Source organism: Aedes aegypti, chromosome 1 (genome assembly GCF_002204515.2).
Source record: "Aedes aegypti strain LVP_AGWG chromosome 1, AaegL5.0 Primary Assembly, whole genome shotgun sequence".
In the NCBI taxonomy this organism is placed as follows: domain Eukaryota; kingdom Metazoa; phylum Arthropoda; class Insecta; order Diptera; family Culicidae; genus Aedes; species Aedes aegypti.
Genome location: NC_035107.1, coordinates 290,949,297 through 290,974,495, shown reverse-complemented (window position 1 = coordinate 290,974,495; position 25,199 = coordinate 290,949,297). Strand labels below are relative to the sequence as shown.

General features: G+C 38.3%; 2 protein-coding genes across 2 annotated transcripts; one reads left to right on the top strand and one right to left on the bottom strand.

Annotated features, from left to right (window-relative positions):
* The first annotated feature begins 18,912 nt into the window (after nucleotides 1–18,912).
* Nucleotides 18,913–19,407, top strand: LOC110674687 (coiled-coil domain-containing protein 103). Its single transcript, XM_021838733.1, has 2 exons — nucleotides 18,913–19,187; nucleotides 19,249–19,407. The coding sequence occupies exons 1-2, from the start codon at nucleotides 19,054–19,056 to the stop codon at nucleotides 19,346–19,348; spliced, it is 234 nt and encodes a 77-aa protein (XP_021694425.1). The 5' UTR covers nucleotides 18,913–19,053; the 3' UTR covers nucleotides 19,349–19,407.
* A 442-nt stretch (nucleotides 19,408–19,849) lies between these two features.
* LOC5577657 (melanization protease 1) lies at nucleotides 19,850–21,273 on the bottom strand. The gene is given in 5 exon segments (XM_021838636.1): nucleotides 19,850–20,344; nucleotides 20,408–20,616; nucleotides 20,681–20,775; nucleotides 20,777–21,060; nucleotides 21,117–21,273. Coding segments are annotated over 5 exon segments (1,035 nt in total). The 5' UTR covers nucleotides 21,181–21,273; the 3' UTR covers nucleotides 19,850–19,961.
* Nucleotides 21,274–25,199: the final 3,926 nt, after the last annotated feature.

The window sequence follows — 25,199 nt, the reverse complement described above, 5'->3', positions numbered from 1 at the left end:
CAGCGCCATTGTTGAATAAGCTCCTTCCAAATGTAGCGCTAAAAGAAACGTAAATAAATCGGCCCGCCAGAAACTTTCAAAGCTGGTAAACAAACGGAAACCATATGATTCGAAACGTCTCATAAAATGGCTTATACTCTGCTTCCGTAGATGACATGGCAACGGATTGTTGCAACCAGAGCTGCCAGATGATTTGATAGAAAATCTGTATCTTCCAGGTTAGAAAATCTGTGTACCATACAAATATCTGTGTCCATACAAAAATTGCTGAAAGAAAATCTGTGTTCCATACAAATTGAATCTGTGTCAGAATAAAAAAAAATCTGTGTAATACAGATAAATCCAAGGGGTGGATCACTTTTCCAGTGCACATTTAATGTGCATCAGTTTGCATCAAATGCATTTTTTGTTCATTTAACTTAGCTCTGATACCATCATATCATCATAGCAACATGTCATTGTTTGTTGTGAAAAATTTTGAAACCGTCCTAAACACTTTCCGTAGTTGAAATGTTGATCTGATACAAATTTTATTGATCAGTTAATTAATGGTAAACCCATATGTTTTCCAACATAATATTTAATTCTTACAGGTCATAAATTGAATTCAAAGCAGATATGATGCCATCCAGCCTATTATTGGAGCTTTTCGTGAAGACATGTTAAGGCGAAGTAGGCCGTCATTGAAATTTGTACGCGTCGTTGATGATTGTTGCTAATTCATCTCACGCTTTCGAATCAAAGAAAATCAGTTGGTTTTGCACTGACACAGCTGAAAAAGTATCAGCATACTTCATGCATGTTAGTGCGTACAGTGATACTTTTCCAAGTCAATAGAAACTACCAAGACTGAGTTTTATCACTTTGTAATGCAAGCTGAAAAGTCATCATTGTTGCCAAAACGAATGACGGGCTACTTAGCCTTAATCATAAAATTTGTTGGGCTGATCAGTGACCTATCACTTCATGAACATTGTGAAAGAGGGTCTATACATTCGTATGGTATTGAACGGTTCCAAACACAAAAGCTGGAGTACTGCTAAGCCGCATTGATCAGCTCTTTGCATGGTAGATACCTGCCAATATTTTGTCTATTAATATTGAATCTGGATTTCCTATAGGTCAGTCTATTAAGGCGACACGGGAGACCGTGTTATTTTCCATATCTTTCGTCTCACTCTAGCAATAATCATCAAAACTTTGTGGACGCAAATCTATAGTTTTAGTGAACCGATGAAGCTAAAAATGTATTGGGTTATGCACTACATATATAGAATCATAGTGATACATTTTCGCATCGATATATGGAGTGATTCTTGGGATTTGCTTCTTGAAATGAATAGGGTGATTATGATGACGTCCCGTGCGGCCTTAACATAACTTTTGCCATAGTAAAATAATGTTATTCGTGACGGCTTTCATTCCAAATTTTATAACCCTTATTATCAAGGAACACTTAAATAAAAACTAAAAAAAACTGGGCATGTTTCATTGCGTATTTTAATCACGTCCTGTATTTTAGATAGATTGTGACAAAAATGTCCCTTGATTTTAATTTGTGTTCTGTTTTCTTGCAATCCAGGGATTTATTGGATCTTGGATAAACAATCTTCGTGTAATAGATCTTCACTTGCAGTCCTCTGTCAAGAAATCTGCAACCATCATATTTCTCTCAACCTATGAATTTCCATCGTGCTGGCGTTCAAATCTGAAACAACGAACAATAAATTTAATGCAAGTCTGTGACTGGACAAAATAAAATGTCCACGAAGTGCTTCAGAATTCCATCATTAAAATCTTCTACTCCACGCCGATATGCGATTTTCCAATAAGTGAAAGAGACTGCAGGATTTTTTTTTTTTTTTTACTTTTTAAAATTCAGTTTATTGTCGTTGATTTTGTGTAAAACTAGTTACATTGAAATTAGTTACAATTCAACTCTGAGGTAAAAATCTAATTCACCAACATCTACTGCATTATCACAATTAATGACAAAGGAGACATAATTAATGAACAATTTTAATACTTTCGCTTTCGTTCTATTTCTCATTCCGTCAAAGACGGGATGTACCAGCTCCTCGTATGAGAGTCTTCTACGATCATCAATTAACGTTGCCAACACGCTCTGCAGATGCGACCACGCCGCAGCCACTCTTCGGCACACACTCAATTTGTGTTTGAGTGTTTCCACTGCTGCATTACAATGCAGACACTGCTCACTGTCCACGCGGCGAATGGTGTACCATAGTTGTCTGTGCTCCAGCTTGCCATTGACAAGCAGATACCAGCTGCTACGCTGAGCTGAAGTCATTCGTCTACTACCTACGTTGAGCCAAACTCGTTTCCAGTTCACTGTTGGATGTAGCAGCTCAATTTTCGGTCGATCGGTCTGATCGATGTAGTAACTGTTTATTAGATTGGCGGATGGATTTTGTTGGATTTGGGCAGGCAAACGGGGATATGTTTGCAGGATGAGTTTTAGGCAGTGGAGATCTGTAGGGGGAGGAGGAGGATTTGCTTGGGAGATGAAGGATTGATAGTAAGGAATGGATCCAATCACCTGCAGGTGGCGGTTGATCAAAAGGGCTTTTCCCTTGAAAAATGGCAGCTGAAGCTTCAATCCTCCCTGGTCTTTGGGTCTCGCCAGTTGCTGCATGGGAACACGAGCCGGTTGCCTTCGCCACAAAAATGTCCCCATAACTGATGTTAATTTGGCCGCATGTGCGTTGTACTGTGGTAGTATTGACGAAAGGTACCAAACTTTAGAAGTGATGAAGGTGTTTAAAAGTATGACCTTCTGTTGTAGAGTTAGAGTACGCAACGAGTGCAGCCAAATCTGTTGCGCTATTTTGCCCACCAGAGAGTCCCAGTTGAGTGCAATCATACGGCGAATGGAGTTGGTGAATTTCACCCCCAATATTTTGATATCATGCTCCGTCCTTAACCAATCCACCTGGATCGGATTATCATTCACGAAACCAACATCAATGGATGTGGTTTTGCGGAGGTTCAAAACTGCTCCTGATTCTCTACCAAAGCGAATGAATAAGTCACGCATGGCATGAACCTTCTCTGCTGATGTGGCGATCACGCTGATGTCATCCGCGTATGCCACTACCAAGTCGGCCCCACATACTCGCTCAAGAGCCGCCACTAGAGGGTGTAGGTATAACACAAACAGATGCATCGAAATCGGGTCGCCTTGTCGAACCGAACGCTGGATGGGGAACGCTGTCGTCAGATGCCCGTTCACCAACAAACGAGAAGCGGAGAGAGCCGAGATCCGCGAGAGCAAATCCACAAGTTGTGGGTTGAACCCTAGAGACCGCATGTTACCGTACAGAAATGAGTGCCTTACCCGATCAAAAGCATGGTCGAGATCGTAGCTCACGAGTTTCCCCACCTGCCTCCGCGCGGTCAGTTGGGCTATCCGATCCTTCAGCGCCAACGTTGCTTGGAAGATGTTGTTGTTTGCATTAGAGCATTTTTGGGCGTTGCTGAGTATTCGGTGCTCTTTCATTACGTTTTCCAGCCGGGCTTTCAAAATACGGGAGAGTAACTTGTAGTCGAAATTGAGAAGGGAGATTGGTCGGTAGGAGCCTACCGTGTCGCCAGATCCCCTCTTCTTAACAAGAACGATTACTCCATCGACAAACTTAGTTGTAAAGTTTGATGCCAGTGCCTCGTTAAGCACTAAATTTAGCTCACGGTGGACGATGTCAAAGGCGCGATGATAGAATTCTTTTGGTATTCCATCTGGCCCTGGTGACTTTTTAGACGCACTAGTTTTGATCGCCGTCCAGATTTCTGCTGTTGTGATTGCTTCCATGCAGGCGTCGTTTGTTTCGTCATTTTCGGGGATAATCCGGCTACACTGGAAGTCTTCTGGCAATCCTTCTTCTCTTTCTGGCTCCGAGTATAGATCGGAGAAGAATCGAAGCACGTGGTCTTGGATGGCTTGAGAGTCATTGATCACCTCGCCTTGTTCTCCGTCCAATCGCAATATTGTTGTTCGTTTACGTCTCCGATCGCCTAGCTGAAAAACAGAGAGTGGCTCTCCAGCTACAATCGGCACGTTTGTATGTACGAAGGCTTGCGTGAATCTTCGTTGCAGTGATACCATTTGCCCCTTGATTCGGTTGATTGTTGACAACATTGCTGGGTTTTGGTAGAAGCCATCGTAGGCCCGTCGTAGTTGGTTGTAGAGATGTTGCTGCGCGTGATGAAATTCGTCGAACACTTGTTTTGACTGCCAGCGGAAAAAGCTAGCGATTTTGGGCTTACCGTGTTCCATCCACCAGTCCATCCAGCTACGATAATTCCGCCTTTGCCGAGTCCAGAACTGCCAACGGATTCGAAGATCTTCTAGCGCCTCTGCAGTGAGAAGATGCGGACGCAATGACCAAAACCCCCTTCCTGGTGCGTGACCTAGATTAGGGAGACATAACCGAGACGTCACAGCCATGTGATCCGTGAAGGAACACGCGTGCGTGTGGATGTTTCGCAAGTGCTCGCACAGACCACCGGTGACGTAGATCCTATCCAAGCGAGAAGATGAGTTGGCAGTGATAAAAGTGTGACCAGCGCAAGGGGTGGATCACTTGTTCGATGCACATCAATTTGCATTAAATGCATTTTTTCTATAAATTTATCAACATAGCCATGGACCATACCATTGTATCGTGCTATAGCAACGCGTCATCGTTTGTTGTGGTAATTTCAAAACTGTCTACCTTCACACTCATTTTGTACGATTAATCACACATTTTATTCGTTTTAGATCAAGATCAAGATTGATGCGACAAAATATATTAAACTTAGAAGCCTAATTGGTGCTATTTCTAGACCTTGGAGTCATTAGGCATCTGATGTTCTAAGGGTTTTAATAACGATCTACGGATATGGTAGATGCACAGTGGGGAAATGGTGATCGACTTCAAGAATAAAAAGGCCACTGTCCGCTTTTTGAAGCATCCGGCCATTACAAGCAGCACGATACATTGTTTCAACTCCTGTGAACAAATCAGGATTAGTCAGAACTCTCAGAATTTACTTTCCGATAAACTTACAGACTTCGACTTACTGGTGGCAAATAGAAATCCGCATAGATTCTTAAATTAGGATAACAGAATGAAACAAATATGAAATTGTTTGTCCTAATGACTTGTTTTATTTCCTTTAATGTTGGTCAGGGATCTTGGGGACAGGAAATGAACTATAACCTGCTAAGGTTGATGTTCTTCTCCTTCATACAGGATGAATATTTCTTCACCGGAACGTCGAATCATTGCAACGTTTGGATTAAGGAACACAAGTTTATGTAAAGGGGTTAAATAGTGTGTGGGTCATCGAATAACAGACCTTGTCTTCAAGACCACAACTCTCGCCATAAAATTCGCTTCTGGGTACCCTGCCATTACGTGGTCTAACTTACAGACTGACGGAAGGTTACGGTACTGGATATCAAACGCTGGTCATTAGCGGACAAAGGATTATATTAATTGCACATAGAAAAGTGAAGCCCAAAATGCTAATTTCCGACGCTCCAATGAATCCGAAGAGTGCCAGAAGCTGGTGAGAAGCGTCCATTCCACAGCCGGCAAAAAGTACGGTTTTTGGAGTGTTCCTAACTGTGGGTCCTAGGCGGGTCAGTCCTATGTCAATCAGATCGAAGGATCATCATAATCGGTTAAGGCACGAAATTTCGTTATTTTCTTGGGCGAGCAGAAGCTTTTCTTGCTTGAGCTTGTGGGAAAACGAATTTGACATTCAGACTAGGATAGCAAATAAACATTGGAGCATGCCATGGAATGTGAAGTTGCTAAGTGTGCATTTAAATGCATTTGAATGCATGAAATAATTCGAATTTATCAGATGCATCAGAAGTGATCCACCCCTTGGACCAGCGTCTCTTGAGCGGAGTTTCAGCCACACATCATGGAGCTGTAGTTGCTGCATCGTGGCTTGAAGAGCGGGACTCATATTATACCCTGTCGCATCGCATTGTCGCAGCACGCTGTTGAAATCTCCGGCAAGGATGATGTTCTCCGTAGAATGGCGAAGATAGAATGCTAGCGTGTCGTTGAAAAATCTCTCTCGTTGGACGCGAAATGCCGTGCCAGATGGGGCATATACACAGCAGAGTGTAGTGTTCTGAACGCGTACAGATACAAGACGACCATCCAAGCTTCTCTCCACATGTGAGAATTGGATGTACTCTTTTAAAGCGATTGCGGTTCCTCTCCTCGAGTGGTCAACGTTGGCGATGACGTTGAAATCTGGCAGCGATAGCTGCTCGTTTTCAACTTCTTGAATGAACAGAATATCTAGATCCGTGTTTCGGATAAACGTTCGGAACGCATCGAGTTTTGTCGTGTTCGTGATTGTGTTCACGTTTACCGTAGCAATATTGTAGCTGGTGAAGAGAATGGCTTAGGGGAGATGGTCGAGTGTGTTGTCGTCGTCGCCACAGCGCATTTTTTTGGCTTGTTTATGCGATCGCTTGCTGGATGTCGACGAGTCTGTTTCGTTGCCGTCGGTTTTTTTCTGCAGTCCCGATCTGCGAGTCACCCTGGTCCAAGGTTCGCTTTCATGCTCTCCATGTTGTTCACTTACTGACGAGGGGTCGTTGACACTTGCCGGAGGGGGCATTGAACCATTTGCCGATGGCACTACCGATGATATTGCTGGTTTTGTCTTCGGAGCCGGAGGCTTCGGAGGGAGCATTTGTTTGGTTGCAGGAGTTTTTTGAACGAGATGATTGTTGGTTTTTCGTGACGTCTGCATACGAGGCGCTGTTCGTAGCCAGCTTTTGTACTAGTAGTTTTTTGTTCTGCACACACGAGACGCCGTTATGTACAAATTCACTACAGTACCGACACGTCTGCTGCTGCCCGTAATAAGCCACATTGGTCAGTTCCGAATCGATCGTGACGTATGACGCAATGTTTTTCTTGACGACCATTCGTGCGACACGTACACCGGTCGGGAGTCCGGCAAAGAGATGCTTCTCATCCCAAATCTCCTCGCGGATGGAGAGCACTTTCCCCGTATGCACCGAGAAACTTTACGATTTTATCGTTAGTCACGTCCTCCGAGAGGTTGAAAAGCTTCACTTCCACTGCCCCGTCCTCCATCTTCAAGCGAAGCTTGTACGCTTTTCCGTCCACTGTCATCTCATGTTTGTCGTCGTTTTCGGCGACGATTCTCTGTGCCACTTCCAAGCAAGTGGTCTTGATGAACGCTATACCGAGGTTTGCGGCTGTATTGAATCCGCAGAGCCTCCTCGCGTTTCAGGGCGAGTGTTGTACCAACGAGATGGTGCACTTCCTCGGATGTTGGTTTCTTCGGCACATTCGCATAGTCTATGCGAAATGTGTTTTCGCGTCGCTTTACCGCGGACATTTCACGCGACGGCGATAAAACTGACACGAAACAGTTTCACTTATGGAAACAAGCGTAACACGAAAAGAAAAAATCTAATAAACGCCAGCGATTGGCTTCCGCAGACGAGCAAAGATGCACAAGTGCGTCTGATCGGCTCGGAAGATGAGCGCAAACTATAGATTGTGACAAGAATGTCCCTTGATTTTAATTTGTGTTCTGTTTTCTTGCAATCCAGGGATTTATTGGATCTTGGATAAACAATCTTCGTGTAATAGATCTTCACTTGCAGTCCTCTGTCAAGAAATCTGCTACCATCATATTTCTCTCAACCTATGAATTTCCATCGTGCTGGCGTTCAAATCTGAAACAACGAACAATAAATTTAATGCAAGTCTGTGACTGGACAAAATAAAATGTCCACGAAGTGCTTCAGAATTCCATCATTAAAATCTTCTACTCCACGCCGATATGCGATTTTCCAATAAGTGAAAGAGACTGCAGGATCAAAAGTGTTGTGAGCTCCGCCTTCAAAGTCTAACAAACCTATCACCTAAGCTTGGTGGGACTAGTTTGACACTTCAACAAAGATAACAGTCAACTGAAGTAGCAATCCATGATTTGGTAAAAGCATGCGTACATTTAAATGCATTCGAATGCATTCATATCCTCTGATACATCAAATGCATCAAGAGTGATCCACCCCTTGTTCATTGTTCTCATTACTGCAACGCTTGTTTCAGTGTACGCTTGCTGTGATGAAAGGAAAGGTTTGTGGGATTGTAACGAAACAGTTTCGTTTCAACTGAAAGGCAAGCTTGAGTCATTCAGTTGGGGACTGAAAATGCTTTCAATGAAATGAAAATGTACGGCCCTGATGCCAACACTTGCAACACTTTCAAATCATATAAATACATACTTATGCTCTTTCATATTTTGTGTAGTTCAAAAAATAGCCAATAGAATCACCCATAAGCCATATCGTTTTCTTCCCTTATCAGTAGAAACAGTATTTCTTTATATTCTTCATTGTTAACATTGCCCTTATGTTTGGCCTTCCTATCCACACGACTGGATCTTTCCATTTTCGTGGTAAACGTGGGAATAGTGTCAAGCGGTCGAAAATCAACATACAAAAAATCTAGGTTATTATAAAACTGTACCCACGAGTTTTCAACCTGATTACGCCTCTGGTATGATAAATATGCATTTTTAATGTTGATAATGGTACATTCCGTCTGTTACTACTACTTGTACTTATCAGCATTAAAATTGTAGTTTTAGTTGGTTTTTCATTTTTGATGATTGCTGATGATTGAATGATGGATTCTTGAGCCTTAAACCGCCAATAAGCTCTCGATGTGGATTCTTCAAATTTAGGTTAACTTCAGCTGGTGTCTTGACAAGATTACAGTGTTCCATCTCGAATTCATGTTTTAGTTTTTCTTGAATGCCTCTTAAAGTTTCCTATTTTTTTTTTTCCAGCAAGTAGCGATCATCAACATATATTACCAAGCATACAGCATTTTCAGTTGCTTCTTTAACACATGTAGGTACAGACAGTGATCATTGCGGGAACGACGAATGCCAAGTCCAGTCAAAAATTCATTCAAATGCTTGTTCCAGCACCTTGGAGATTATTTTAGGCCATACAAAGAACGTTTTAGTAGACATACACCGTGTCCAGTATATTCTCATACAAATTCGAGATAACATTACTTTGCGCTTGTTTAACTGACATCATTAGTGATAATATTTTTTTTAAAGTGGTTATAATACTGATTCACTAAAGGAAATATTTTGGAAATATATCAATTATAAACTTATTTCATCAACTTAAGAATTTACGAAAAATATTTCCAGCGGCACGCTCATAGGCAGAGCCCAATTTCAATCTGCAGTTATCGCACATATATTTATCAAATTTTATCAATATTTATCTATTCAAAACGCAATATGATTAACTTAAAGTTTCTGAAACTTTTTTGTGAATGCTCTGATTTTCACATTGTTAACCAGACCAATATGAACAAAAATTCATTTTAAGTGCAAAACACGACTTCAATGGACATTTCATCACTTATCATAGCAATTATTTTTTTCTTATTCATAAAACAAGCTATTCTACGTTAGTATAATACTACCAGACTACAATGAAATACTACAACATTGGATTATCCTACATTCAGTAAAGTTATACCAAAGAAAAGAAAAAGTGTATGAGAATATATTGGACACGGTGTACTTCTCCTCTCATAGCTGAACCCGGCTAGAGGCTCATAACAAGAATAAAATCAAATTTTATCAGAATATAATTTTGTTGGGCACCGTTATTCGAAGAAAATATTTAAAAAAATATAACCTAATATGTTGTATTAAATGAATATATTTTATTTGTTTATTTTTAACAATTTTATAATAAACATAAATACCTACGTTTGGGGGAGTATGAAGGAAAAGTCTTTTGGGTTTCTTAAACCAAGCGGTAACAAATTGTTATTATCTCAATTTAATGATTGACTGAATTGCAAGTGATTGAAAATTGCCTTGTTGTGCTATAAGCCCAATTTGAAATTGCTTGTTTTATATGAAAACAGCCTAGATAGCCGTAGCGGTAAACGCGCAGCTATTCAGCATGACCATGCTGAGGGTTGTGGGTTCAAATCCCGCTAGTCGAGGATCTTTTCGTAAAGGAAATTTTCTCGATTCCCAGGGCATAGAGTATCTTCGTACCTGCCACACGATATACACATGCAAAAATGGTCAATCGGCAAAGAAAGCTCTCAGTTACCCAACTAACATTCACTCATTTAACAAACACCATTATGTCAGTTCTATCCAGCATCATGTTTTATATCATTTGAATAATTTCCATGGCCAACCTTTGTAAAAGCATTGTTCACACAAATTTGGAGAAACTTTGTCGTTGAATACCAACTTTATTTTTCAGCTTTAAAAACGTTTTACAAGCATTTAGTTCAGCTTTTATACGGCTGGTCTAAAAATAATTAAAGACTAATAAAAACAAAAAAAAATATTTTTCTAGGCACTTTATAAATGTAGTGTGCACTATTATTATGATATTATAACAATCTTATTTAAAAATCGCCTATATATTGGATTCGAACTCGAACCCTTCCAATCGTCAGCGGTATGCCTTGCCATCTTTATACCGTCCGATATATACCGATTATACCGTCCAGTGCAAAATATAAACTTCTCATAGCTGAACATTGACCATGTTCGAGCTTCTATTCGACAACGTCTAATCAACACATGGTACGCTAATCTACAACTGAACAAGCATATTATTCAGCTGCTGTTTAGTGCTGATCCAAGCTGAGTTCAGTCGGCTATTTTTAGCGCACAGTGAGAAAATTTATGTCGATGTTGGTCAAAATAATGTTTATTTACACAAAGTAAAAGCAGTCTGAAATGATTAATCTAATTTCATAATAAGTTTTAGTTTGTTCAAAACTGATTAATTAACTTAAATAATTCTATAAATTATAGTTTGATTATTTTTTTTTTTGCATTTTTCATAAACCTATTACATATGCATTGAAGTAAAAGTTCTCTGTATGAATATATTTGAATCATTTGAAGGGTCAGTCCTCAGAACCCACCTGAATAGAAAAATATTCGAATATCTTAATGCGATTTTTATTTTCAGAAATGGCCAAGAAAATCATTTTTCTTAGAGCGCAGTATTTATTCAGTTGTGAAGAAATGTCATTTCAAATGTAGCTGGCTATAGAAATTTATTTAATCAATTCTGCCAAAGAAATTTCCATTTTTCTTGTACGAAAAAACATTAACAATAGAAAATATAATATGGATAGCTAAAAGTGATATTAACTTGATAGATATATGATATAAAATATCTGGAAATGATATCTAAAATAAACTACTAGAACAAAATTGGCATGTCATATTTAGATTCTGCAAGATTTTACCAATAGCTGCGAACTATTCATTAGATCTGTGTACATAAAATTTTTCATAGGTTTAGAAGTTCCAGGAACAAAATTTTGATATTGTCATCAGATATTGTATCTCTTATGTCAATCAAGTCAATATCACGCTTTGTTTGTCAGTACTTTGCTCCTACTCGGAATACTTCGCTTAAATGTATATTTTTGTTTTTCACAATAATTCTGCATTTCTGGAGACTGACCATGTTTATTTTCTGAACAGCTATTTCAGCTTTGAAATTCGGAACTCAACACGAATTTCGGATATTTTGTCCATTTTATGAAATTTAGTTATAGTGTGATCGCTTTTACAAGGCTTATTTATTGCTGAACAATGTGTTTGTTAATCGTCATTTTGGCCTCTATTGGATCAACTGTTCTTATAATATACTGAAGCTGAATTAGGATTTTATAAGATACTTATTCAGCTCTTTTTCATGCTTATGTTAAACATGTGGGAATAGCTGAAGTGCGACGCAAGTAAAATGTTAGTTCGTCTTCTGAATATCCTTTTACACATATACATTTGTTTAGTGGAATATTGGCTTTTTAATTGGGGGAAACATGTCTTGTTCAGCTCATTTGTAGAACAATCTTGACTAGTCGAATGAGAATCTTTGGAAACGTTTAATAAGTGGCGATTCAACTTTTGTTCATTCTAATGCATAGTTCAGCGTTGATCTAAGTTTGTGTTAAAAAAGCACCTTCTCAGCTCTTTATAGAGCAATTTTTTTATTCAGCTGCCATTACCATTATTGAACAATGATTAAACATGCATGCTTGTTTGTGGCTCTGAATTGTTAGTTGGGTAATAACTGTGGAAGTGCTCATAATAACACTAAGCTGAGAAGCAGGCTTTGTCCCAGTTGGGACGTATCGTCAGAAAGAAGAAGATATGAAAACATACATTTTTCTGTCTATTGCTTCAAACATAAAGTTATGTGAGAATTTTCATATAAATGATAAAAAAACTCGTAACTGAATGTGTTATCCCGTACACAGACAGTCTTATAGTTTTGATACTTCGAATCAACAATTATAGTCAAGTTTGATATGTTTTTATATTTTGTTATATTTATGTTACAATTCATACAACTTTTCAGATCTCATTCACAATCAAACATTATTCGTATTGGATGTGTATTCTACAAACATTTTAGGTCTATATCATGATCTTAATGCTCAGTCTAATTGTTTGATTTGACGCTGTAATACCGTTTTGATTCATATTACGGACACTTAAGGACTCAGGGAAATATAACCCAGCATAGAGCATACAAAATAAATCATTCTGTATGATTCCTTAGCGCTATCGAGCGTCGGAAGCCCTTTACTTTCGAACGGTGGGTGAAGAATACGCTTCCGCAACTTCAATAATTTTAAATAAATCAAAATGTGTGGCCTTTTCATGATTCTTATTCCGGACGCTTCCTCACTTTTGCCTCATATTCCGGACACTTTGAATCGAATTCCGGACAGCTCATGATAATCATTAATGAAACAGTCAAATCATCAATCGAAATCGTTAAACCACCAAAGAGACATCTAAGGTAGTTGGGCATTATAAATTTTCAAAGATATTTATGGAAAAAGCTTACTAAAATAAGCCTTGAAATTCAGAACTTTTGAACAGCAAAAATTGAAACATTTCGCGTGAAATGTTTCCCATACAAAGTAGAATGTCCGGAATTTGAAGCTGTCCGTAATATGAATCAAAACGGTATCATGTTGAAAATTGCGCTGTCCCGTGAAACGCAGGACGTCTGGTCACCTTATTTTAACAATATCCTGCATCATGTTTGTAAAAACCTATGTTCGATAAAATCTTTATATCATTATAACATACGCTGATAAAATTTTGTTATGTGCCCATAGTCGGGAAACTTCCTCTGGTACTGCCATATACACCTCTTCGGGATGGTACACAAATTATGTCACGCTAAATTTCTACTTTTTCGTTCTGGTTAGGGCGACCCAATCAGAGTATTTTGATGGGATCTGTGAATCCGTTACAGAAACAGAGAATGCGCGATATTATGAAACAAAATCATGCAACGAACATGTAGGTGCAGGATGCTCATTGCTTGCTAGCGCACGGGTGCGCTGTACATTGTGAGCCCATTTTTGGTTTTCTTGAGATGTGTCTCAATGCGGTCTCATGCGCTCCGTCACATGTGCTGTTTACAATTCAGCGCAATATTTGAAATGATGAAAAAATTAGATTTTCTAGGTTCTTCAATCCATTGTGTCCATATATTTGGAGCCATAGAACGGTTTGTATTTCAGTTTTGTATTTCGTAACCAGGGCAGCATCTTTCCTCAGTTTGCACTTTTGAAAGTATTACAAATTTCCACAAACTTCGGCATTTCCCACTATACGGTTGCCTTGCATTATTACCGCTTTTTCTGCTTGAAAATTAACTTTTTTTTCATTTTTTACAAACTTCCTCAATCATAACAGGTTAAACTTGAGGTTCGTGACGTAAACAACTTCTACAATACTAAATGTAATACAGGGTGTCTGTTACCTGGAAAAACCTGGATAACCTGGAATTATCTGGGAATTTTATGTAACATGGAAAAACCTGGAATTCTTAGGGAATTTCGACAGTATTCTTCTTCTTCTTTCTGGCGTTACGTCCCAACTGGGACAAAGCCTGCTTCTCAGCTTAGTGTTCTTATGAGCACTTCCACAGTTATTAACTGAGAGCTTTCTATGCCAATTGACCATTTTTGCATGTGTATATCGTGTGGCAGGTACGAAGATACTCTATGCCCTGGGAATCGAGAAAATTTCCTTTACGAAAAGATCCTCGACCAGTGGGATTCGAACCCACGACCCTCAGCATGGTCATGCTGAATAGCTGCGCGTTTACCGCTACGGCTATCTGGGCCCCTAGAGTATTAAGGGAAGTTAATTTGAATCAGTAATACACGGTAGAATATGTCCATTCTGTGTCATAAAAATGTTGTCAAGACGCTACTAGAGATGTTCAGTCCTCAAATTCTTATAACGATTTTTATTTATCCAACATAAAACATGTTTAGATAAGGATGCAAAACTTAAGATTCAGGAGAAGTATAGTTCCCATTTACGGTTGGGTGTCGTTCATTAGCATATGAAACTTGGTTGAAAACATTCCAAATTGATAACATAAATGTTTTTCGACTTCACAAGTTCTGGAGGAAATTTCAAAAAATGCTTCAGGTATTCTAGTGATTCTTTCTGGAATATCTTTATGAACTTCTCCAGGGATGCTACCAGCATGTTTGCAGCAAGGGATGCTCAAACAATTTTTGTCAAGAAAATCGTAGATTTTACCACCATTGATTTTCACATAGATCACTCTAAAAAAATGGCGTTGATTATCCCTGGACTTTCTTCAGATGTTTTTCCACATTCACCGATTTTTCTAGTTGTTACTTCTATGAGATTTACCCCATATCCTAAAAAAGATCTTCCCCAAAGATTCATTCTATAGCTTCGATATTTTTTCCAAGAAACCCTAAAACAATTGTATACACGCCAATTTTTTCATTTTTTATCTGTATTCTGTAAAAAAAATCAGCAACGATTACTTTCAGAAAGTGCTCCGAAAATTCCTTCAGGCATTATTCTATGTTATCCTCACTAAGTTTCTCTAGAAATTTCTTCCAGCATTTCATCAAATTATTATTGCTGTAATTCAAACACTTTTCTAACACTTTTTCGAATAATATTTCCAAACTCCATTGATTCTACAAAACTTCATTCAAGGTTTCACATTTATTAAAACTACAGCTATTCTCACAGGTATTTTTCAAATTATCCATACCTATTTTTCCAGGGAGTCTTTCCAAATTTCTTCAAAAAGTCTTGTAGGACATTATTCAGAGATTCGATGTTTTTTTTTCAGTTATATTAGCATTTTATCAAGAAAATCCTAAGAAGAATTTCATCAAGAATACAGTTTTTTTTCAGATTCTCGTAGGAATTCATCAAAGCATACTTAGAACTCAAACAAAAATTTTCTTTAAAAATTCCAAGCGCATTGTTTTCAAAATCTCCTAAAAATCTGAAACAAATCCTTGAAATTTCCCTGGAGAAATTTCTGGAAGAATGACTACTTTTTTTAGATTTCATTGGTAAATAAAAAAAACTAACAGGAATTGCTGAATGAGTTTTAAAGATGCTCTAAACAGGAATGTTGGAGAAAGTCCTATGGGAATCAATGGAAAAAATAATGGATATATTTCTTGAGAACATGGGACTCCTTTGAAAATTTCTCCAACGGTTTTGGAGGGACTCCTGGAGGAATCTACGAAGCAGTTCCTATGGTTAACCTCATAAAAACTCCAGATTGAGTTCTTGAAGGTATTCAAAACTAAATTCTTGGAAGAATTTCTTCAAAAAAAATCTTGAAAAATCGCAAAACAAACTCCTGTAGAGATCGTTGGAGAATCCATAGTAAAACAAGCAATTATACTTGTCATAATGTCAAGGGACTCCCAAAAAGTCCTAAAATCATTCTTAGAGAAATGTCCGTTCAAATGAGGAACCAAAATCTGATGACGTGGTTCATGTTGGGTTTCTTTTTGTATTCATGTAGCTTTTTGGTTAATATTTGTTGTTTTTTTTTTAATCAGGCAAGAGGTATTCTATTTCCAAGACGATCAAATGCTACCAGACGCGATTGCCCCAATAATAAAATTTTGAAAAAAAAAACTTAAACGCCCTCTAGAAATATTTTGTGAGTGTATAGCAAATGTCAATAATTCAGAAACCCATTTTAAGGGAAAGGTTTTCCCCTTTAGTTCGAATAGACTATTTTTTTCATATCTGATTTTTAAGATGAATGACCGTTTCAGATCATTTGATAAGAATATTTTGTTTAGTGGAAATTCTTTTATTTTTTTTCTAATGTTGTTTACACGTTTAGATGATGATGATGATGATGATGGTCTCACCACATACCCCTACAAAGGTTTGAGCGAGACGATATATCTTTAAGATAATTAATTATGATCAATGTTATTTCAACAGATATAATACCCAGCAAAAAAATGGTAAAAATCTGTTGGTCTCAACCACACTTTTAATAAGTTTTAATAGTGATCAAGAAAATTCAACATAATCCAAAACATTGTCAGAATTGATAATCCCGCCGATGATGTCAAAACTATCGGAAACATTTGCATTTTCAAGAAATTTCTAACATTCAACCAGAATATTCACTACTAAATAAAAAATCCATCATTATCATCGAGATGAACATCGTAGTTTATTAGTGCCCCGAAAATTATTAAACATACTTTACAATATAGTCAATACAAAATATCAGTTAGTCAAAACTTCGTCAAGATACAATATTAGTCAAGTACAAAAAAGTTAACATGTAGATGTTCAGAAGGCAACTTTGACGTGTAAAATACATAGTCTCTTAAACTGTGAATCGAATTGAAAACATTGAATTTTATTCCTTTAAAGAAAAACAAAGAGTTTTGTGAAGCAACGTACAAAAACTGTGGTGTTCTTGGAACAAACTGATATTTTTTTGTTTAACCTGTATAGGCCTGAGTGAAAGCAAAAATACTAAAACCCTTACCACTCAGCGAATACTTAACGGATTCAAATATTTTTTGTCAGTGTGCTGGCCCACATATCTAGTTTCTAGAAGTGGCCAGAGAAACTCGAGAATACTCCTGTAGCCGGAGTTATTGCGGAGGGTTACTGGATCAAGTCGGGTAAAAAAATGCGATATTTTGAGACATGCCAAGTTACCATTATTTATTACCAATGGCAATCATTTTAATTTCATAAATCATGTTGAATATCAGAACATTATAAATGAATAGTTTTGCACCGTTTAGAGCGTACCAGAAGCGGCCACTCGAACTTAATGCGGCTCTAGTTTTTTAGGTACTGAACCGTTTCAAATCTCTAAAAGTAGCTATAGATCGAACATAATAGTTCACTAAAATGCGTTCCCATAAGGTGGACACGGATGTGAGGATACAAATTGTGCACTTTATCATAAATTTGAGGCATCCCGGGACCCGAAAATGGTCATTTGTAAGATCGTTCAAATTCAGTTGACATAATTACTCAATTTAATCAATTATCAGAAGGTTTACGCAGATACGTTTTTCTTAAAACTACTTGATGGCCACATTATAGCCGACTTTAGAAATTATCTTTGACTTGAAATGTGCCTACCTCCAGGGGCACAGAAGCACAAAACCCTTGTCCCCCGACCTGACCCAGTGATTCATCGCAATAACTCCGGCCACATGAACATTCCCAAGATTCTTTGACCACTTTAAGAAACTAGATATGTGTACGAGTATACTGCCAAAAAATATTTGAAATCCTTTTAGTATTCGCTGAGTGGTGAGAGTTTTAGTAATTTTTCTTTCACTCAGGCCTATACGGGTTAATAAGATCAAAAATACTTTGTAATTTATCTTTTTTTTTGAAGCACTTTTTTAAAAATATTTGAATTTTTAGTCATGTTAGATGAACTATTCGTCAATCATTAATGTATTTTAGAGAATTTCTAGAAACTGTGATTGTTTTTATTTTACCTGGAAATCTCAGGGAATTTCATTTCTATAAATGAGTAGACACCCTGTAATAGTTTCTCAATCTTAGCGCATTCTATCTTCACCGGTTTAGACAAACCTGCGACCATATCAATTAATCTTCGTTATTCACCACTATCAATAATCCATTCCAGTACATTTTCTCCTGACATTGCTTCTCATCATCAGCGCTACTTCTCGATCTATTGGTAGCTCAACTAGATGTGCTCTACTAATTTTCTCCCGATTGTTTGGGGCATTCGAATCGCCGATGTCCAAATTCATCGCATCCGAAACATTTACCTGGAAAAACTGTCTTATTTTTGCCTCTGAATCCTGGCCTTGCTTCACCATATCCTATGAATCTTTTATTCTTGAAGTAAAAGCTATACGGAAATTCCATGACGCAAAATTATTTGCGCATCATATAGCATTGATCGATTCAGTTAGCTCAGTGATAGTACAAACTTCGAATGGTTGGCGCTAAATTATAGGGTAGAAGCACCGGTTTTGGCCATACGCCTGTTGTAGCCATAGTGGATTACATAAGCAATCAGCATGGAACCTTTTGTGTTCAGTAGATCACATTCATATGATAGAGCTACATTCATTTACTCGTCCAAATTGATTCAAAACACAAGAAAAACAATTCATTTTCCTTATAATTTTAACTCCCCTACACCAGGGCACTCCTGATTTGGCCACTCTCATGAGAAATCAATGCAATTGGCCAATTAAGGAACCGAAGTTAAATCACTGGCCGAAACTGGTTCCGTTGGCCTATATTGACCAACGGGATTTTCATAGCTAAAAAATGGTTTTAGCTCAGTTTTGATATTTTACACACATAATATGGAATGAAAGCTTGCATTTGACATATTTGTAGTATAAATACGGCTTCCCATTTAATTTTTATTGACATTTTCTCTTAGGCTGGCCAAAACCGGTGCTTTTACCCTAGTTTCACCGATCGAGCTAAAAATTTGGCACAGTTATTATGGGACCTGAGAATTGAATTGGAGCGAGAAATTGTCCCACACTAATATCCCATTTGTCGGTGCGTAACCAATGGTAACCAATTCTCGTTCGGTGTTTGTTATTTCCTCCCAGCGCAAAATTTTTCACGTTTTTCACAATGTTGAGAGCGGCGGACATTAAAAAATTGGAACTCGAATGCCTGGAAAAAATCCAGGGCGATGAGCTGTACCAGCTACGGAATGATGCGAAGCTGAGGGCCGTTTACGCCGCTAAGAATTACGATGAGTTTAGGTAAGTGACTGAGATGCAAGACATGTGGAAGCGAATCCCCATTCAACGTGCTTGTTTGCAGGGATATTGTCGATGCAGCACATTTGAATCCGGTGAGCTCGCAGGACAAGAGAAACGCCAACACTAAACAGCGGCTGTGGAATTCTGTTTCGAAAACATAGATTTGTGTAAATGATGTGTTGAATAAAATTTGATTCATAATGGGGTTTCGATGCTGTAATTTTCGTGGTATTTTGTCCTTTTTCCTTGAGGTCGACCAGGTATCATACTACCTTTCCACTTGCATATTTGAGGTTTGGCTTCGATTTACCTTCACCTTAAATAAATGAATGAACTACTATGACATTGGCAGTAGAATTAGAATTAAGAAGGTAAAATACCTAGATTTTCCAAAGACTTTAAACTTTTTATTTTAGTGGGGGGTTACTTTGAGCCATTAATTTTACAGAAAAGCAATACCTGAATAATGAAAACAATATGGAAGTTTCAAGAATACGTTATAAATAGTCACTCGATGGTCAGAGACTAGTTTCTTTCACTTTCATATTAGTCATGAGATGCATCGAAAAGAGCGGTCGAAGAAATCCTTCAGGGGTTCAATGTCGTCCCGCACGACAATAATTAATTCCTTCAACTTCACTCGGAAATTAAAATTGGCTGCGTTGCTTTGCTAAGTTTTTTAATACTCAGTTTATTTTAAGTCTTGTAGTGCAAGCAATCCTAAAACCATTGAACAAAACTACATTTAAGCTTCCATGTTGTCCAGTATCCATTCTAGATAGGCTCCCACTCCAAATCCATCGTTCCACAAGTTTGCACTCCGAAGGAAACCACTCCGAACAGTGTGTATCGTGGAAGGCCACCCTCGTAGTCAGCCTGCCACATCAACGGTCCACCGGAATCACCCGCGCAGGCATCGACCAAATTAACGGACCCAGCACAAATGTGCTTCTCACTTATGGCTATGTTGTACTTCTTCCGGTAGGGTTCGAAGCGTGCTTGGCATTGTTTCTGGTCCACTCGAGGTAGCAACGCTTTCTGGAGGACGTCCGATTTTTCCAACGAATCCGTGTAACCCCAACCCGCAACTTGGTACTGCGGCAGAAGAGTGTCCTTCAGGTCCACACTCATGGGTAGACATATTGGTTTGATGTGAGCTGCAAGAAAGACGTGGACCACGTGGTAAATGCTGCGGTTTCAAAAATCTATGAAGTATTCACGTTTGAAGACAATGCTTTCCGCCAGCCGAACCAATCCAATATCGTCACCGCCAAAGGTACCGTTATAATCCGAATGTACCATGTAGGATTCGACTCGAACATCTTCTACAGGTCCCGCGCAGTCCTGTTCGAAATAGCCACCCGCTTCGGTGTAGTTAACGCAATCTGGATTTGTGCTGATCGTGTGCTCTCCTAGCCGTACAAATTCCCTACAAAGTATGAAAATCTCTGATAGTGTTAGATCACTTCACCTTTTAATGAATGATCACATACAGTTTGCGCGGGCTGCGGTCTCTGGATACCTTCGTCAGACAATGCGCCGCCGTAATGACGTATCGTTCATTAATCAACGATCCACCGCAATTACCCTCTAGTTCGTTGCTGGAATGGGAACTCAAACACCTCCGTTCTATTTCCGTGGGCAATTCGGCTCGATGATGACACGCCACACTCTTTCGGCAATTCGAAGACTTTTTCGATGGAACAGCAAACTCCCATGGTCGAATCGTCAAGCTTACACGTTGCATTGCGGATGTAGTTTTCTTGTGAGACTGGCAACGACCGGCGCAGTTGCTTGACGGCGTACAGGTTGAAGCACTTTTCTAATGGGACGCACCTTCCGGTGAGATTGGTCGGTGTTGTACATGGAATACCTGAATAAAACCATTCAAAAACAGGTCTTGACCAGAATTTCACCATAAAAACTTACCCTCACAATTGGAAAACTCTATGATGATCAATATGGAAATTAGCAAATTCAATATAGTCGTCATCTTAGTCACACAGTAGCCGATAAACGCAGTAGCACGCAAATGATCGTAACGAAGGTATGAGGTAGAATGTGACAAGCATGGGAACCCCAAGCTCTATTATGAGCCTCTGTACGTGCCATAAAGTCTTTTGTTCTCATGACTTTTACTGTGCGCCGTGTGTTGGTGCTGTCTCGCTCTCTCTCACGGGCAATTTGAAGACAGAGCGCACAGTAAAAGTCAAACGTTTTATAGTATGCATAGGCTCATACCTACTGTTAGATCAAACCAAGCATTATTTTGTCGGTACACACTTAGAATTTATCACAGATTTCTGTGAAATTTCACCGAATTCTCAACAGCAGATTTTTCGGTGAACCGTTCGGTGATTTTTTACTTCACCGAACGATCTGTGAATCTTGAAAAAGTGCATCTGTCAAAAGCACCGAATAGTCCGGTGATTTTGTACAGATATTCTGTGGAATTGTTAGTTGTTTCAGAAGGTTTCACTGAGCTTTTCGGTGAAATTCCACAGATTTACGGTTATTTATTTGTTATTCAATTGGCATTTCACCGATTGATTCGGTGTATTCTTACAGATGTTTTGTGAAAAGGGAAAATGTTTCTATTCGGATTTTTCGTAATATGATATTATCCCAATCATCACTAAGCAGCGCCTACATTACTCTAACTATGCATAATGAATAACGCAACTGAAGTCAGACACCCCGGTGTCGATCACTGCAAATTTAACGGTCTTGCAAATGAATACAATAAGATTGCATTTTGACCCTCACAAAAATATCAATCACATTCACTTTCTTTGGAAGTCCAAACTATTTTCCATTTTGAAAAGACACTCTGATTTTTACTTTATTTAGCTTTCTTCGCTTGAAAAAATCATCAATTTGGACTCAAGCAGCGGTTGTTAATCTGGCAGACAAATGATTTCACAGATTTTTGGTGAAAGCAGAAACAATTTCTATCTTCACCGAAAGATATGTTCAAGCTGAACAGAATTCTGTAATTTTTCCGCATTTACAGCATGTTCGGTGAATTTTTGACAGTTCGATTGAAAACATTTGTGTTCCACAGATAAATCCGTAAAAGCATATTTCACAGTTCAGAATCTGTGATTTATTTTACCGAATTCTGTGTTCTATTCTAAGTGTGTAGGTAGATGCAAATGTACGTTGAACACAAATCAAGATCATACGCGGTGTTTTGGTAGAACATACATACAGGTTGGACTCGATATTGCGGAGTATCGATTTTTATTTTATTCTACTCTGGATAACCGAATCTAAAAAAAATTGCAATCTGCAATAGGCCTCTGCACTGTTTTGATTTTGTATGGGATTTTGACTTTTACTGGCCTTGTTGTTTACAAATTTCATGGAAGAGTGAAAGAGAGAAGTACATTTTTGTGCAGAGCCCCATAAACGAACTTAAAATCAACTTATTTTCATATGATGCAGTGACGTAGGCAGAAATTATTTCTAGAAAGAAAAGGGGTTTCGAGCTGTGCTTTGTTGCACTATGGTGCAACATAAATCATAAGAAATCGATGATTTGGACCATTAAAGGAACCAATATTAAATAAACCAATAATACCCCTTAATATATTTTTTTTATACATTTGAATTATAGAAGGATTTCAAATCTATTGAGTAATACATTAAAATCAAATATTTCATGATTTTTCATCCTATTTTAGCTGTTTTACCTGGGTAAACCCTTCAAAAGTTACTGAAAAAATCTTCAGTGGAGCTTTCTCAGAGCTTTGTATGAACCTTTATCAGATTTCATGCGACATTGGTGTAGTATAATGGATGGAGCATAGCAGATATGAATAGGTTCCGAAACGTTGCGTGCTCCAGCTATCCTGAGGGAAACTTCGGAGGGAACCAGCTACTAGATGGTTCGATTGGTCTTTCGCCCCTATGCCCAATTCTGACAATCGATTTGCACGTCAGAACTGCTTCGGTCCTCCATCAGGGTTTCCCCTGACTTCAACCTGATCAGGCATAGTTCACCATCTTTCGGGTCACATCCTGCACACTCACGGTATGTTGCGGCACGGTGCCGGGGGCCTTGGGGCCTGTATAAAAGTTGAGAAAAGAACAAAATCAGCAAATGTCATGTGCACGACACAACACGACGGATCCTTTTGCAGCCTGGTAACATCCATGCATATAAAAAAAATAGTAATCAGCGTATATTATGAGAAGAACAACTGATAAATTTGAGGAGTTATTCAAATCAACGAGAGTTTACGAGGAAGTGTGTGTATATGCAGTGTGTGAAGCCATTGAAATATTATATTGTAGTTACTTAGAGGAGAAGATGTGTGCAGCTAAAAAAAACATTAAACGAGTTAAGATTTTGAGATGAAAAAACTAATTAAATACATCGATCAATAATTTTGGAGTCTGGCAAGCTGCATTTATGAAAAGTGAACAGGAGTAGCGTAGGTTTTGCGTAGAAGAACATACCAATTTAGTTTTGGAAATTCGTTAACAAATCTCTGGTTTTGTTACTCGACGGATCTATTTGTATTCAGTGATTAATTTGTGAGACTAATTTTTAAATACTTCTCAATGATTACAGTGAATATTTTGAGAGCAGTTCTGATTAAGGAAGTCCACTAGTAGCTAGAAAGCTCCTTCCATGAAAAGTTATCAAACCAAGAATTGTTTTTTGGAAGGAAAAACACATACATTCAAGAAGCGATCAAAATCAGCAATTGTTTTAGAAGAATAACAGGAAAGTTTTGTTTTGCTTACAATATCGATCGAACATTTTCTAGTTTTGTTACACGATGGATCATGTTAGAGTCTGACCTACCAAAATCAGTGAATATTATAAGCAGTGTTGACCAGACTCATTTCCCCGAAGTTCGAATTGTGAAGCCATGAACTGTTATAACTGTGCGTTGTATTCCTGAAATGGAGGGGGAGGTGGTTGGGCTTGAGTGTTGCACATGGGATCCGACAGTTTCGATCTCGGTGGGCCGCAATGCAAGTTTCGGTAAAATGATTCGCACTCACTCACTCACTCATTTCATTTCACCGAAACTTGAATTGTGGCTCTCTGGGATCAAAATTGATCGATTTTGTGTGCAGTACTCAAGCTTAACCATCTGCTTTTCTATCTTAGGAGGATAGAGCATGGTTGTAGTAGTTCGTGGCTTCGTAGTTCGGAAATTGTTATTTTCGGGGAAATGAGTCTGAGCAACATTGATCCCACGGAATACCGGAATATCTGCAAAACCATAAGAACAATGATTGATACCAACACAGAATCCAAAAATAGAAGAGTTTTTTTTTTTTTTGAGAAAATGGGAAGAAATGGTGCAAAAATAACAAAGAACAAAAAAGTTATCGCGATTTGAATATTGTTTTGTGGTGAAAAAATTAAGCTTCCTGTATTTAATGACGAGGTTCACATTCTTCGAAAAATCGTTGATGGATTCCTGCTAAGATGCTTGTTTGGATTTACGTCATTTTTTTAGCGAGCAAGCCATTAATTTTTTTTGACATCAGAAGGCCGGCTCCAATAGCACGTTCCCCACCAGTTGGGAGATTTGTGCCATCAAATTTTGTAGAAATAATTCACCATTTTTTTATAATAACTTATATACCTAACTTAACCTAAATATATAACGCATTAATCATGGCAATAGAAGATTGTAACGATTTTTGCTTGAAATTATTAACACTTCAGTCGTTGCGTTGTTGTATTTTGTACAACACTGTTGAAAAAACTAGCTTTTCGTTCACAACAGCAGCGTGGTAGTTCTGACGGTGGCAAACCGCGCGACGACTGGAAGGTTAATTATTTTATTTGACATTTATTCCAAAGTTTCAACATTGGCTAATCTATGTAATTCATTGGCACTATACCTGAGAGTAAGCTTCAGAATCATGTTCAAAATTTTATTTTGCTGATCTTTAATTTATGTACGGCATCCTTCACCCTTTCGAATGAAAGCACTGTAAGAATTGAAAGGTTATTTTTACTGTGCCAAATATTTTCTTCAA